Source organism: Rhea pennata, chromosome 10 (assembly GCF_028389875.1).
Source record: "Rhea pennata isolate bPtePen1 chromosome 10, bPtePen1.pri, whole genome shotgun sequence".
In the NCBI taxonomy this organism is placed as follows: domain Eukaryota; kingdom Metazoa; phylum Chordata; class Aves; order Rheiformes; family Rheidae; genus Rhea; species Rhea pennata.
In genome coordinates, this window is record NC_084672.1 from 15,597,986 (window position 1) to 15,613,746 (window position 15,761).

General features: G+C 41.0%; 1 protein-coding gene across 1 annotated transcript; it reads right to left on the reverse strand.

Moving 5' to 3' along the window:
* Positions 1-166: 166 nt before the first annotated feature.
* On the reverse strand, positions 167-15,251 carry MNS1 (meiosis specific nuclear structural 1). Its single transcript, XM_062584037.1, has 11 exons — positions 15,210-15,251; positions 14,870-14,929; positions 9,174-9,293; positions 8,816-8,943; positions 7,320-7,422; positions 6,263-6,492; positions 5,242-5,458; positions 5,053-5,160; positions 3,486-3,743; positions 2,416-2,541; positions 167-1,156 (listed from the first exon to the last, which is right to left on the reverse strand). The coding sequence occupies exons 1-11, from the start codon at positions 15,249-15,251 to the stop codon at positions 1,058-1,060; spliced, it is 1,491 nt and encodes a 496-aa protein (XP_062440021.1). The 3' UTR covers positions 167-1,057.
* Positions 15,252-15,761: the final 510 nt, after the last annotated feature.

The following is a 15,761-nucleotide window of genomic DNA, read 5'->3' on the forward strand; positions in this document are numbered from 1 at the left end:
CACCCTAACTGACTAGGCTGGCAATCTACTTTAAGCATCAACATCTCTTTTATAGAAATATTGATAATTTGCTTTAGCAATTACATCTTATACCTTGGCTGGCAAAAACATGTGTGAGACCTGCCCCTCAGTCTCCAAATAAGCTCCATAATTCAATATAGCTGTATTGTTTAAAATTGCTGCTTTATTTAGTCAAGAAGAAAGGCTGGAATCTTTCCCCAGCCATCAGATACTGCTTAGGATACAGTTTGAAGCGATGGCTCTATTTTCACAGGTGCTGTATAGATATTTATTACCTCCTTAAAGACCTTGTAATGGTGTCATCACAATCAAGAACTAGATAGAATTTTGAGTGCAGATGAGCTGAACATACTGTGTGTACATCAATGAACAAAAACTGCAAAGGATGCACTGGTTGCATGAATCTCTGTCATACCTCAGCTATTTCAATTGATTCCTTCCTTGGAGTAATTTAACACAAACATGAAACATAAGTGAGAGGTTTATCACTGAAAGAAGGGAATAAACAACAGTTCTGACCTCAGAACGAGACCTGTTTAAACTTAGACCCTGCTAGAAGCAAAGGAAAATGACTAGCAATGAAACAAGCAACTCTGACCTGCCATTTGGGATGAGACAATCTACATGTAGATTAGTATTTTAATAGTGAAATGCCAATGTAGATAAGTCTTCAAATTAAAAACAGAAATAGTGCTTTAAGATAATCAGTAGTCCATACTGAGATAGACATCTGAATTTACACTGCATTAAGTTTCTGTAAAGTTCTTGAAGAAAACATTTTTAAACATTACTGCAGAACTAACCTCATTGTCTTACATACAGTGATAGAGAAATCCATAACAAATCCTTTATTGGTGAGAGGAAAAAAAGTACAACAAACACTTAAAAGTAGCTGCTCATCAGTTTAGAGCTCTGGCCTTAAAATGGAGACTCTTTTTGTAACATTAAGAAGGAACTCCTCACTGTAACAGCAAATGAAGATCTTTAGAGACCAGATGACATCTAGTGGTGAACCAGAGGATGAGGTGGGAGAGATTTAGCTCTCTGCTGAAAACGCATTGCCACTTCTCTTCTGATAAGCCAACCTAAATTCCTCACCAAGCATGCTGACGTCATCTGCATCTTTGAGTATTCCCTGCAATATGGGGAAAGAAACACACATGGGAAGATTAAACAAAATACAGACCTCTGACATTTCCTGTGGAAATGAATGTAATGGCTTGTATCCATAGTACCCAGTGTTACCTTTAAAAACAAACTCCATGTCTGTCAAAATGTCAAAGTCAACAGATGCGTTCCCAATCAGTAAGTCTGGGGCTAGCCTAGAAACTATTTTTGTTCTTCAAGCAAATGATGTCAAGAAGCCAGTGAACGTTCCAGTGTTAGCACCATGTAAAAGACAACATTCATCTGTACTGTGTTTCTAATAAAAGTGACTACAGGTGGCAGAGCACAGATTTAGGCTTAGGAAAATCAATAACTGCATTAAGGAGGCATTGGCTTGGTTGAGGCTTTATCCCCACCTTTACTTGTACTGAAATTAGTCCATGTAAATTAGCTGACGTTGAATAACTTACTTAATCAGAAACCATGTTTTAGAAATGAGTGTTCTTTGGGAAAGAGAAGCAGTGGGACCCTGGAATCACACATATCCCCAGTTAAATCTCTAGCTGAAACTGTATTAACTTTAGAACTAATGCTTAAGAAAAAAGATTAACATCATTACAGAAAACATTGCTTAAATTAACTAGAGTTGCCTGATGCAATTTAGATGATTTCTAGAAAGGTTTAGCTCAGTTGGTTAGAGTGTGGTGCTGCTAGTGCAAGGTCGTGGGTTCAATCCCCGTATGGGCCATGCTGAGGGTTGGACTAGATGATCTCCAGAGGTCCCTTCCAACCTTACCGTTCTATGATTCTATGATTCTCAGAAAAGCAACCCTTTTAGTCTGGTAAAACGCATGACCCACAGAACATACCTTGCAGTCTTTAGAAAAGACATTATAAATTGTATTTGTATCCGAGGCTTCAGTGAGGTAGAACTTTACTATTTAATTATTTGAAGTGAAGTTCTGAGAGATATGATCACTCTATTTAGATGTGTTGAAGTGGAGAAAAGAACAAGCTGGAACATCAATACCATGCAACAAGTAGGAGCTCTGAAATAGCCTAAGCTTCCTACAACAGTAAATTCAAAACAAACCAAAAAATTATATCAAAATACTGCCAACTTGAGTTACCTTTTGAATAATTACATTAGTAATCAAGCCTTTAAGTAATGACATTAAGTAATTATATTAGGTGCTACATGACTCATTAAAAATTCAACTCAAACTATCCAAGAGAAAACTGATTTGTAGAACAAACATATAAAGCATTAAAATGTAATTAACTTACTCTAGGAAGATAACCTAGTAATTTAGATGCATGCTCTTTCAGGAGTTTCTGTCTCTCTTCTTCAACAATTACACGAATATTTTCTTGTCTTCTCTCTTCTAACTGCCTTTCTTCAAGTTCACGTTCCTGCAATGAACAAGTTTTCATTACTGTTCAATTTCAGTTCTTGGAACATTCACTTCCACCATTATCTACAATAGTGTACTTAGAAATTTTTCTTAGTGGAGTAAATTTTTGAACTTCCCTTGCCTCTCCTGGGTCTGCAGGAGGAATTAACTAACTGTTGTTCACAGCAAATTAATTTGAAAAGGATGAAAAGGTGGATATCAAAAACAAAGCACTGTTTAAACAAGCCATGTTTAGTAACTAGAAAAACATCTCAAGACAAGAGGGAAGCCTCTGAGAAGCAAGACGTGAGGCCAGTCTGTTACGTAAATGTTTAACCTATTAGAACCCCTTTTTAAAGATCAGTAAGAGAAGTTCTGATTCCAAGTTAGCCTATTTCTGCCCTAATATTCTAACCCAGGAAAACGAAAAACAAGCATGTATTCTCATGCTGATGACTAGAAATTGGAATTCACATTACACATGATTTATACTCTAAAAACAAGTCCACAAATTGCAAAATAGAATCTTATGACTTGTTAGTTCACATATAAGCATTTTCTTTCTCAGATGCTAACCCAAGAGTCTTAGCACCTGAAATCAAGGCTGGGTTTTCCCCCTTCTCACATATTATCAGTGTTGCCTGATCAGCGACAGAGCTGTACAACAGTTGCGTTGCTGATCATATACCTCTCTAAGAGAGATTTGCAGAGCACATCATGTATACAGGGATGTACAAATGTTATTGACTCTTGAGCAGAACAAAGTTAGCTCTAGAAAGACTGCTTTCTTGTCAGCAAACCAAAACAAGGTCTTGCTCCCTGTTCTGCACATTCTCTGCAGTTGCCCTGTCGCCTTTTCCTAATTAACAATAGCCTTTGTAATAGTTAGAATAGGGAGAGGACTGGCATACTGAAACATCACAGCTCAAACCAAAGGCAAAAGTGAAGAATAACCTCTCTTACTTTATCTGCAAGAAATTGTTTGTGACGGTCTTCAATAAGTTTTTCCACAGCCCTTCTGTGTTCAAGCTGTTTCATTCTTCGTTTCTGAGCATTCATCTGTTCAATGCGATCATCCTCTGCAAATTTGGCTAACATGTCTTGTCTGAAGGCTTCCTCCTCTTCTTGCATAGCTTGTTGCACTATCTTCTTTAAAGCAAATTGCTCTTCATATGTTTGCCTTAAGTCTAGACGTTGCCTTATTCTCTTTTCAATTTCTGCCTATAAAGGAAATTCAATAAAACACTATATATTGAAAAAAACTTAGAAGAATTATAATTACTGTCAGACAGTCTGTCTGATTTGTTGTGGCATAAATTTACTGAAGTCATTACCTTCTAGCATAAATAAGTGCAAACATTCCACAATTGTCAATAAAGTCTGAATTACTAACCAGTTTGGTTAAGTGACAAGTCTCTCAAGATTGCCAAAATTAAGTCCAGAACAAAAGGAGAATTACTACTTCTATGTCTATGAAGTGAAACAAGAAGACAAGTCTCTGGAACTGCTCTCTAAGGATAACAGCATTAATGTATTTGAGTTGGTGTTACATTTTATTTGTTACTCATGGCAAGATAAGGAGAGGGCAGTATGGGAAAAAGCAAATGGACATGTGAAAAGCAAATAGTTGATTAATCTACTTATGTTAAACCTGAACTTTAAAATTACTGGCATTCTCCTTCATGAGATGAGTAAATTTTTAAAGGGAGCCATAAGGGTCCCCTTCACTTTCACTTCTCTTGGTTCCTGGTTGAAATAAAATGTTACATGTTAGGGACTGCAGAAGAAACTCACCAAAGGAGGGAATTTCCCCTCCCAAACTAAAGTTAGTTTACAAACTGCTTGTCTGACTAAGAACACTTAGGAAATAAAGGCTGTTGGAAAACTATATTTCTGCCAGAACAGGAAGTGGAAACAATTCAAATTCAGTTCATTTAAAACTTGTAAAGCAAAAAGCTTAATGCTGACACATTTTTGAAACACTTAACAGACTGCAGCAGGCTCAATGAAGTCCCTCAAAAGCATCCCAAAGCTACCAGCAATACAGCAAACATAGCAAAATCTGCAGTGTAAAAATGACACTAACCTATAAACATCCCTACCAGCATTACTAAAGGAAAAGTTTTGGAATTGGATGTTACTTGCCCCTTGAGGGGCATCCTAAAATGCAGATGGAAAAGCATCTGGGAGCCATAATTATTCTATAAATTATATATTCTACTGCCTGTGCACTACTACTATTTCTTTTTTTTCTCATCTAGACCAGCTCCATTGACCTGAGACTTCTGCAGGAATTATTGCAAGGCTGCAATACTTGTCCTGTCCATTCAGATTTTACCTTAGCATTTCATACACAGGTACACATAATATACTCGTTACTTAGAAAAATCCTAGTATCTAACAAATAGAATTACCTTTACGTCTGAAATATTTATATACGTATCCAACAGGAAGTTTATTAAAAATGAAATGTCACCCACCCCTTTTTTTTGATACCTATGTACTACTTCAATTACCTACCAGCACTTACCATCTCCTTCTTCCTGTCTGTCTCAGCTTGTTCTTCCTGATACAGCTCTTGACGTACTTGTTCCAGTTCTTCACGCTTCTGTTGTTCTCTTTCCAGATTCTGGGCAATCTATTACAAGAAGACAGAAGGATTTCTAAATACAATATAAGAACAAACAATATTGTTTCTATAAATTTAAATTTTTAATGCCTTGCTTTGAAGTCTTTGTTTTTTCTCCTCATTTTCTCGAACTTTAGCCTTCCGATCCTCTTCTCTTCGTCGCTGCATGTTGGCAAACTCCATGATTTTCCTATTTTCTTCTTCCATCTCTTCCCGTTTCCTTCTTCTCCAGATAGCTTGTTCTTTTTTAAATTCTTCAATATATGTCTGAGTTGCTCTCATTTTTTCTAACTTAAGCTGTTTTTCCCTGTGTAAGAGTGGGAAAAAAACCAGAAGTGTTTAGTTACTTAACATGTTGCAGTGGGATATTAAACAGACAATACGGTCATCATTAACAGTATATTCCAGAGATTAAGATTCAGATGACTCTCTCTGCTCACTTAGGTGGAAATAACTTATTAATGTACCACCCTCAAAAAAAAAAAAGAAAAAAAAAAAAAGTTACATTGAACACTTTTACTCAGGGAAGACAGACTCTATTCATTGGTACTCGCTGTGTTTCATACATGTTTCATCAGGAAGAGGAGGAAGAAGGAAGCCCAGTGGTTTAAAAGAATTATTTTTTTATTCAGCAACTATGTTCAAATTAGAATCCCTTATTATTATTGTTTTTTTTAATTATTATTATTTATACTCAATTCTCCATCCTCGCCTATGAAAATCTCCTTTCCTATCCATGTCCATAACGTAAGCATAAAAGTCAGATCAGAGAGAGGCAGGGACACAAGGCAAGATGGAAGTGTGTGATACGCAGTCATTTCCAGCATCACGGTCCCAAAGGAAGCACTCCTTGAAATAAACTAAACTTCACATTTAGGGAAAAAGAACACAGAATTGTCTGAAACGGCAAGAATATTCTGGCTCTTAGACTGCAAAATTCATGCAAGTTAGTCTTTTGTTAATAAAAGATGGCTAAGAAATTTCCCTGAAGAGAAACAATGTGTTAAAATGGGCCTTCATCTGTAAAATAAATATAGATAATTTATTTTTATATATAGAATTATATGAGGCTTTTGTTTTAAATTAATAATAAAAATTCAAACTAACTAACATTTGGTCTTCCTCATAGATCTTTCTTACGATTTCATCAATCATGAGTTTCTCTTTCAGAAACTCTTCATAAGCATCCTGCTTCCTCCTCTCTTGTTCCTCAAGCTGTTTCTCCAGTTCTTGCTGATATATTATCTTCTCTTTATTTCGCCTCAGCTCTGCAGAACTTTCTTCTTTTATTACCCTTTCGTTCTCTTCCTTCATTTTTTGGGCTATTTCAGCCTCACGTTTCTTGAAAATAAAAATAAAGGTTTCTTCTTATTCTCATTTATCTAACTTGCAATGAAAATCTATAACATAGAGAAGGAGTTATACTACACTACAAAGATAGAAGTAATGTTTTCTACCTTAGGAAATCCATAAATACAATGCCTCAATCCACATTCTATAAGTGGAACCCTGAATACCTAAACAAGTTGAACAGAACTAATGGTACCTAAAGGAAGGTATGTATTACGCTACGACTAGGTAGAGCATTCATCGTGTAAGTGAAACTAGCTCACATCAGCATAATGACTGGAATGTGATTTAACTCCGTACACTGTCTACAATAAAAGGGTTTATAGCAAAAAAAAAATGAATTTTGTATAAAACATTGATAGAACCAGCTGCCTGATCAGTGTTGTTCCACAAACAAAAGCTTATAATTCTTTCCTACAGTTATTCAAATAAATATTTAATATAGCAATAACACTTCCAACAGCCTGCTTCTGAGGTAAGGCTCCACCACAAGAAGCACTTACTATACAAAGGCAACGGTGTCTCCCAATTTAACTTAGATCATTACAGAACCAACGAAATAAAAACTATATCCCCTCCCTCATACAGCTACTTCGATTGCACCAGCAAAATCTGTCTTTTTATCAAGGTTGTGTATTATCAGCTAATTAGCCCTTCATAATAACAACAGATTTGTAACAACCATTGAATTTCAAACCTAATGATATTTTAGATAAAAAGACCATCAGCTTCAAAGAAGAATTTCTCAGCACAGTCAATACAAAAAGTCATAGCACTCTGGAGCTTGCAGAGAACAAAATGGGAATGAAACTAATTACCATTTTCTCATATTGTATAGCTTCTTTTTCAGCAATCTGTGCAGCTCTTTCTTTATTCATATAGGCAGATTTTAGTTTTTTTTCTAACTCTCGAAGTTCAAGACTGGAAAAAAAAGAAAGAAGAAATTTATCCTATTACAAGAGGCAGGTACCTATCAGGGAAAAAAATCCCTGAAAGTGCATTGAGGAATCAAATCTCTGTACGAGTGAGTTGATGCAGTGAAGTCCTCAAACAGAAAGAAGAAACCAGAGATCTGTAGTTCAGTTTTGAATTGGCTGGTCAGTGGCCAGCCAATTCAAAACTGAACTACAGATTTCAACTGATTTGAAATAGTATTAAAATGAAAATTATAAAAACTTGCAATTGATAAACATTTGTTACTGTACTTTATTGGTAGTTCATTTCCGTGGAATCCATGACAAAGGTTAAATAATGCTAGTGTTAACAGCTTACTAGGAAATTAAGGTTAGGTGCTCTTCAGCTGTGCAAATAAACAGATATGTCATATATGTAACAGGAATGAAAAGAAGGGAAAAAACTGTACAGAAAATTTTTTAAAATATGTGCTGAGTTTATGGCCTTGGTCAGCAAAATTCCTTGAGTGAAATTCTGGCCCATACTAACCGAATACAAAGTTAAAACAAATGCTGACATGAGCCAGGCAGCCAAAACATTGGAGAATAACTTTTGTTTCTTTGCGTATGCTGCAGACCAAAGCCTTAGAATTTGCAGAGCCCAGGGCGACAGGAGGAACAGCAGTCAGGCAAGAAACAAGGGGTTATATCAGAGATGCTTCATTTAATAGTTATATTATAAAAGACTATTTCCAAAACATTTCAATAGAAAACGTAAACCACTGGTAACTCAAAATAATCACTGCAAAATAATCACTGAACTGCTTTTTTCACTAACATATTCAGTGCTAGTGGAAAGAGATTCAGTTAACAGATTCAATGCAATAATCCAGATAATGGATTCAATTCCTCTTTTGCTACAACTTTAATAAGGCCTAGCCCATCTCTGTCTAACTAGTCATCTCACTGTTCAGATGTTGAGCCTTAACCCTCCCTCCCCCATCCTGTCTGCTTCGCATCCATCCCAACACTGTTCACTTACACTGGAGCATCCTCTCCCTTAACATTTTCCTAAGCATTTCTCAAAGCTACCATTTCTGTGTATTTTCAAAAAAAAAAAAAAAAAAAAAAAAAAAAAAAAAAAAGGAAAAAAAAAAGAAAAAAAAAACAGTACCTAAACGCATATCTGATTTTAGTATACTAAAATTCCCCTTTCTCTCCCTTGCTTGAAGACTTCTGACACTGTAATCTTATGGTATCTTATACAAGATTCAGTTTTAAACGTGATCAAGAAAATAAAAATGAGCCATAGGAGCACAAGTGACTGAACAGCTTTAGAGAGTTTTCAAAGGTAGGACTGCTTCACAAAAACAGAGGCTTATACAGAAGTTAAAATAAGGTAGCTACATTTTTGAGAATACCTGTTCTCTCTTACTTGTTGTCTCATCTTTTCATCTTTAAGCTTCTCATGGTTTAATCTCGCCAGTTCAGCCGCTAGCCGTTCTTCCTGCTCCAGCTGCAGCTCTCTCTGTTTTCTGATCTCTTCTGCCTAATAAGAGCAAACAATTCCCGTAACAGCTCGCCCCTAGACATCCGCACCCTCGTTTGCGAGCGGGCAAAGGAGGGTTGCTAAATCATCAAGGGGAAAAACAAACAAACACACCAAAGCGACAGGAAAACTCCGGCTTGACGTAAAGCGGGGCAACAGCTCCTCGCCGTTAACGCGCCCCCGCCGCGGGGCCCGCAGCCCTCCCCGCCGCGCCGCCGCGGCCGCCTCACCCGCAGCGCCGCCGCCTCCAGCCGCCGCTCGCGCTCCGCCGCCTCCCGCAGCCGGGCGACTCGCCGCCGCCCCGCGCGCTCCTCCGCCTCCGGCAGCCCCGCGTCCAGCCGCGCCCCCGCCTGCCGCCAGAAGGCGAAGAGAGTCGGAGAGTCGGCGAGACGGCCGAGCGGTGCCGCCGCCGCCGCCGGCCCTCCCCGGCCCGGGACTGGCCTCCCCCGCCGCGCTCCCCGGCCCGGCGCCCCTCCCCGGCCCGGGACTGGCCTCCCCCGCCGCGCTCCCCGGCCCGGCGCCCCTCCCCGGCCCGGGACTGGCCTCCCCCGCCGCCCCGCACCATCCCGCCCGGCCCGCAGCCCGCGCCGCCGCCGCCGCCGCCGCGCCTCGGGCCGCGCTGCCATGGCAACAAGCGGCAGCTGCCAAGCGGAAGGAAGCGCGAGGGCGATTACAACATCCGGGTGAAAGGCGCGAGAACGCTGCGCGCTGATTGGCCTAGCGGCCGCGCCGACCGTAATCACGCGGCCGGGCAAGGGGCAGCGTCGCGCGCCGTCGCCGAGCAACAGCGCCGCGGGCTCGCGCCCCGCCCCGCCCCGCCCCGGCGCGGCCCGTCCGCGCGGCGCGGGGAGGGCGGCAGCGAGCGGAGCCGCGCGGCGCGGGGGCGGGCGGGAGCGGCGCGCTGTTAGCGCGGAGCGGCGCTGCGTCACCGCTGCGCGGCGGAGCGCGGCCTCTGCTCTCGGTGCGGGCGAGGCACGGGGGGCGGCACCGCGCTGTGAACGTCTCCCGGCCGCCGGCCCGGCCGCCTCCGGGCGGACACGCGTACGCAGCGGTGCTGGCCCTCAGTGCGGTGCGGGGCCGGTGAAGGGTACCAGCACCGTGGCAGCCTGTTCTCCAGACTGAATCTGCTCGCTTCTACCTCTTCTCTCACCTTTATTTTCCTTTCTGTACAATTCTGCAAAACTAAAGACATTAAAGCTAAGGAGAAAAATGTTTTCCCAAAATGTTTTCCTACAGTAGTTTGCATTTCTTTTCAAGCACATCTTCAACTATATTGATGCAAGCAGAAAGAGATAAGACAGAAAAAACCCACCCTTGACCACCTCTCCTGCTTTTCTAGCAGTATTGCCCCTGCAACTCTTAAGTTTCAGCGTTTCTTCAAAGGTAGTCGAAGCAGAAAGTAACCCTCAGAAACCTGCTCCTGTGATCCCCAACTGCTGACTTACAAAGAAAGAAGTTTTGAACTACCTTGGGACAGCCTTGGCCTTCAACACTCAAAGTGTGTGGGAGAAGGGGGGGAAAGGTGCAGGAGGTGCTTCTGCTCTCCCTTCTGAATAAACAGCTGTAAGCCCCATCAAAACCAAACGGGATTTTCTTTCTTAACAAAAGATAAAAATCAGCTCCCCTCACCTCCGGAAACTACAGCAAATAACCTTCAAACATGTACAATTTTTGTCTTTGCACGTACGACTTCCTTGATACAGACCATCAAATCTCTAAAAAGAGAGAACGTGAGTACTGAGAATGTGTGAATGGAGATTTCAGTCTCTGGCAAAGCAAGGCATTCAGACAGAAAACTGGCAGTGAAACGGCTTGAGAAGAGATGCGTATATCAAAGACCAGTGTATCAACTCAAAAAGCACTTTTAAAAATTAAGAAATGGCTTCTATTTGCCTGTTAGCACAGTATATGTGAATAGTGTTTCTTTCACAGAAGGGACAGAACACAGCAGCAATCTCCATTAAAAGATCCCAAAGGGAAAATATTTCCAGGTTTCCAGTCCTCAGTGCCTCATTATTCTTTTATTTCCCATACATTTGCTGCAGTGTGTTTATAATGCAAAGAAGAAAATAATGCAACTGGAGAATTCTTTTATGCTCATACCTTATGGCAGTTTGTGTTCAGAAACTCTTACCTTTAATGCCCCAACAGCTTTCCTCAACATAAATTAAACCACAGGGACAATACAGCAAAAAAATTTACTATGCATGCAGATTTCCAAAGAAAGGTAAGTAACCTTTCAGCATGTATAGTCACTTGGTATAGGGAACAGGGAACAGAAAATACTCCAGAAACTCTACAGAAATATCCATTTACCCATCCTTGCTCCCTTTGATAAATTAAGAGCTAAAGTATAGAAAACAATGATCTTCCTCCTGCTTCACCTACAAGTGGTCTTGAGACCCACCAGGCTGCTCTGGACTTTGCCTAGTCAGGTCTCGAAAGCCTCCGGGGATGGAGATCACACAGCCTCTCTGGGCTCCTGCCCCAACACTTCACTATCTTCGTAGGGTTTTCTTTTCCCCTCTCATATCCTGTCAGAACCTTCCCTGTGTCAGTTTGTGACTGCTGCTTCTCCTGCTCCCATTGCAAATCTCAGCAAACAGCCTGACCCTGTGGTCTCAGTAACACCCCTGTAAGCACTGGGGGCTGCTGCTGTTGGGTCCCTCACACCTCCCCTTCTCGAGGCTGACCAGGCTCTGTGCTCTCAGCCTCTCCTCACGAGCCTGTGCTGCAGCTCCCGACCTCATGCCGAACTTGCTCCACTCTATCAACATCTTTCTTAAATTGGACTGGTCCAAAATTGGATGCAATACTCTAGATACAGTCTAACAAGTGGCAAGTGAAGAGAAGTAACGACACCTCTTGATGGACTGGCTGTGCTCCTGCACACACAGCACAGACGCTGTTGGCCCCTTGCTGCCAGGACACAGAGCTGGCTCAGATGCTACATCCCCCATGGTCTTTTCAGCAGAGCTGCTCCCCACCAGTCCAACCCAGCTTGGCCTTCCCGTACTGCAGGGGTTAGTCCCCCACCCTGGTGCAGGGCGATGCTGGTAAGGGTTGGATTTCATGAAATCCCTGCTGGCCCACACATCCAGCCTGCCCTGGTCCCTCTGGATGGCAGCCCTGCGCTCGAGCATTATAAACTGCATCTCGGTGTCATGTGCAAACTTGCTGAGAGTGCAACCCAGTCTCCTCCTCTAGGTCATTAATAGAGGCATTAAACAAGACAGGTGCATACTGATGCAAGCAGAAAGAGGTAAGACAGAAAAAAACATCCTTGACCTTCTCTCCTGGTTGGGGTCTCTCTGGAGACCCAAGAAACTCTTATCATTACTGCTCTGCAGGCAAAGTATGAACCATTTACTGCTACCCTTTGATCCTTAGGATCCAGTCCGGTTTCACGTATCTAGCCACTCTTGATTTGCTCTAGGTCTCCCTTGGCAGCGCCCACAGGGGTGAGCAACAAAGGGTAACGCACTGGGAGCTGGATGAGCCTCAGCAGGCTCTGTGGCACTGAGCCGGCTCCTCAGCACACAACAAACTTCCTCTGACAGCACGTCTGGCTGAGGGATAGGAGCCTCTCCCCCCAAGAACGGACTCTCCAGCCCTTCTTCTTGGGGCTAATGCTCAGCTCAGGCCCAGCTAGCTCAGGACCTTTCCTTAATGGTGCTTTGCAATTCTCTGAGCAAGAAACCTCATGAAAACACAAGGGGCAAGTTTCTACAGAGTCCAGGAGGCTCAACAGCTCGGTGCCCTGGAAATTCTGGGACAGAGTATGGTTAATAAAAGCAGAAAACTTTTACATGAAGCACCTGGATAGTGCACCTGAACCCAAGCAAATGTTTCTGTCCTGGAATATCCAGTTCTCTTCACCAGTATGGTCTTTATTGGGTGACCCACATCCATGTGTGGGAAGTGCCTGCTTTCGCTTCTCCTGCCCGTGCTGTACTAGCAAGTTGTGGGTTCTAGCTACTCCTAGCAGAGGCCTCTGTGGAAAGAAATCCTTCGTTATGTTGAAAATGAACCCTCCTTTTCCTTAAGTCAAAAAGCAGATATGCTTGATTGCACCATTTGATTTCTCAATTAAAGACCTAAGAATTTAACACTTAAGAAATAGAGTTCAGTCTCTGACTTGACCTCAGTCATTTGCTCAATACATATGAATGAACAGAATAAAAATGTACTATTTTTGCATCCAGCTAGGTCAGACTTCGTAAAGCCAAGTGTTTTTATAGGCAAGTCTTCTCTCCGTTACACAAATTAATAACAAAATTTCTCCCTTTCTGTAGTTTTGAAAGGTAAGAGCCTCAACTGCATAATCAGAATCAAACTCTTGTTTCATTCGGTATTTCTTCTTGCAGCAGCCTGATTATAGGTTATGGTCATTCTCATTCCTTCCTCCTAACAAAACTTTAAAGACTCCCAAGGCCTAAAAAGATTCAGGTAACCAGCAGCCAACTGTAGAAATGTAAGCATCTATAAACATAATAAAATTCAGCAGTCCTTTCTCAGAGTTAACATAGCATATTAATAAATAATTCAGTTCACAGTCTCAGTATCATCACCTACTGATGAACTCATAGCAAAAATGAAGATTGCTGGGGAATGAAATTTTTTCTAGTGAAAAAAAAATGAAAAGGAACATTAAAGGGAGGAAGGTTTCCTTTATTTTAGGGGTTAAATCTAAGGTGATGCACAAGCACACACCAGGAAAAGCTATTAAATGAAAATAGTGAAGCCATTCTGCAGGTTTACCTCTTTTCCAGGGTGTTTTACCAGATGATCATAACATGTGACAGTGACAAATGCATTCTAGCTGAGATAAGATATGTGGGTCATGCTGACTTTGCAACATTATACACCACTACTGGGGATAACACAGCTTCTCTGAGGTAATTTGCCTTCTTTGGCTGAAAAGATAAATGTGAATTAACAGCAAAGAGTCTGCAACATTTGTGCAGTGCTATTGATCTACTAAAGACCCAGATAAGTCACAGAGAAACTAATGCTTGCTTTGCCTGATGTTAGTGATGGATGGGATAGCAGATACAGCAGCTAAGGGGCTATCACTGTCAATAGAATCTTAGCACTAAGAATATATATTCTTTTAATTATCTTGCAGTAGTGGGGAGAACATGTCCCATGGCAGCAGCAGGCAGAAGTGATCTTTTACTTATGATGTAAACTTATGACTGTAAACAAAAATATTGCAAAGAACAAAAATATTCAGTTCTTCAAATGTGTTCAACAAAAATACATCTGTATCTGACAAGAAACTGTGGTTTAATAAATATTTAGCTGTAGTATTGAGTTTTCAAAGAATAAAGAGAATTAATGGAGTGTCTCAGGCCAGAAAGGAAGTTTGTGGCAAGGATGTGAACAGAAATTGGTCTTTCGGGGCACATGTTATTACCTTTGTTTTTGGGCTTCCATCTCTGTGTGAGCTGTGCACCTAAAATTGTCGTAACTAAAATATTACACTGCATTTATATCTGAAGCACTGTACAGCTTGCATTTTGAGCTAAAAACAGTTTTTACTACTTCCTATTAATATTTATTACTGACTTACTTAAATTTATCAAGCACTCTCCCACTGTTCCGAGGATTAGACATGGGCTTTTAACAACTGAATACACAAATTCCAAAGACTTCAAATAATTTTACTCTACAGTGACACTACATTCCACTATTTCTTAGACAGGGGGACTTTCGATAGCTGGACATGAAATAGTTGTTTTTCTAGTTAAAATGGCACGAAAACTCTGACTCTTTAGGTAGCTTACAGAGAGGATCTTCAAGAACAAAAATTGTAGAGTAGTGCAACTACACCCAATTGTGCTTCTGTGCCAGCAGATGGATTACACAGTCCCTTCCAGGCTTATGCGCTGACAAAACCATTTTTCATCCGACAATCTCTTACCTTCACACAATACTTGTCATTTCTTTGTTTCCACACTAGCAATGCCAGAAAATGTAAGTGCTTGAAACATGCAGACCAAACTCATTTGGACTCTGTAAAACAAAGATGAGGAACCAGGACACTTGCTTCACTCGCAGTATCAAACCTCTTTCCAGCCTGCACTCAGCCTAAAACGTGGCTTCTGCACCCCTCCCTAGTTGACCCTCTCTGCCAACATTTATATGCAATTTTGTAGTGTTTTAAGTGCCCTTATTTTGTATTGCTTCTTATTGTTTCCCTATTTTAATCTAGAAAGTAGGTGAATTGCTTAGATGTATCCCAAATAAAAGACAGCAATTACATCATCATCAACATCAACCAGGTTTTGTACAACATCCAACATAAATGTGTTACATTCAGTGAGCTGGGAAATGAGCTTTTATACCACACAGAAAAGTCCGAGTTGTCTTGCCAACTGGCTGCGTGGTAAGCAGATCTGTTAGGGTTATCGAGCAGGGCATTTCTCTCGTGCATTTGGCATGGCCTTGCTAACATTCACTGATTAAAAAACAACTATAGAGACATGTCCATCATGCTCTTTTAAGTCCAAATAGCAAGCACTAGGGAAAATCCAAGCTGCAACTACCCAGGTACTCTGCTTTGCCTGCAATCATTTTTTTAAAGCAAAAGTCCTAGATAGAGCAAATATATTTTTTTCTGTATAAAGAATATTGTAAAATCACTACTCTAATGACATTTCTGGTTTGTGCACCAAGAGCTTTTTCCACTTGATCATATCAAAAAAAAAAAAAAAAGAAACAACTCTACCCATTTAAACAAACAAACAAACAAAAAAATCAGTTCATGTATTCTAGCAAAATAACTGAAGTAATTGAACAGCACTGAATGTTTA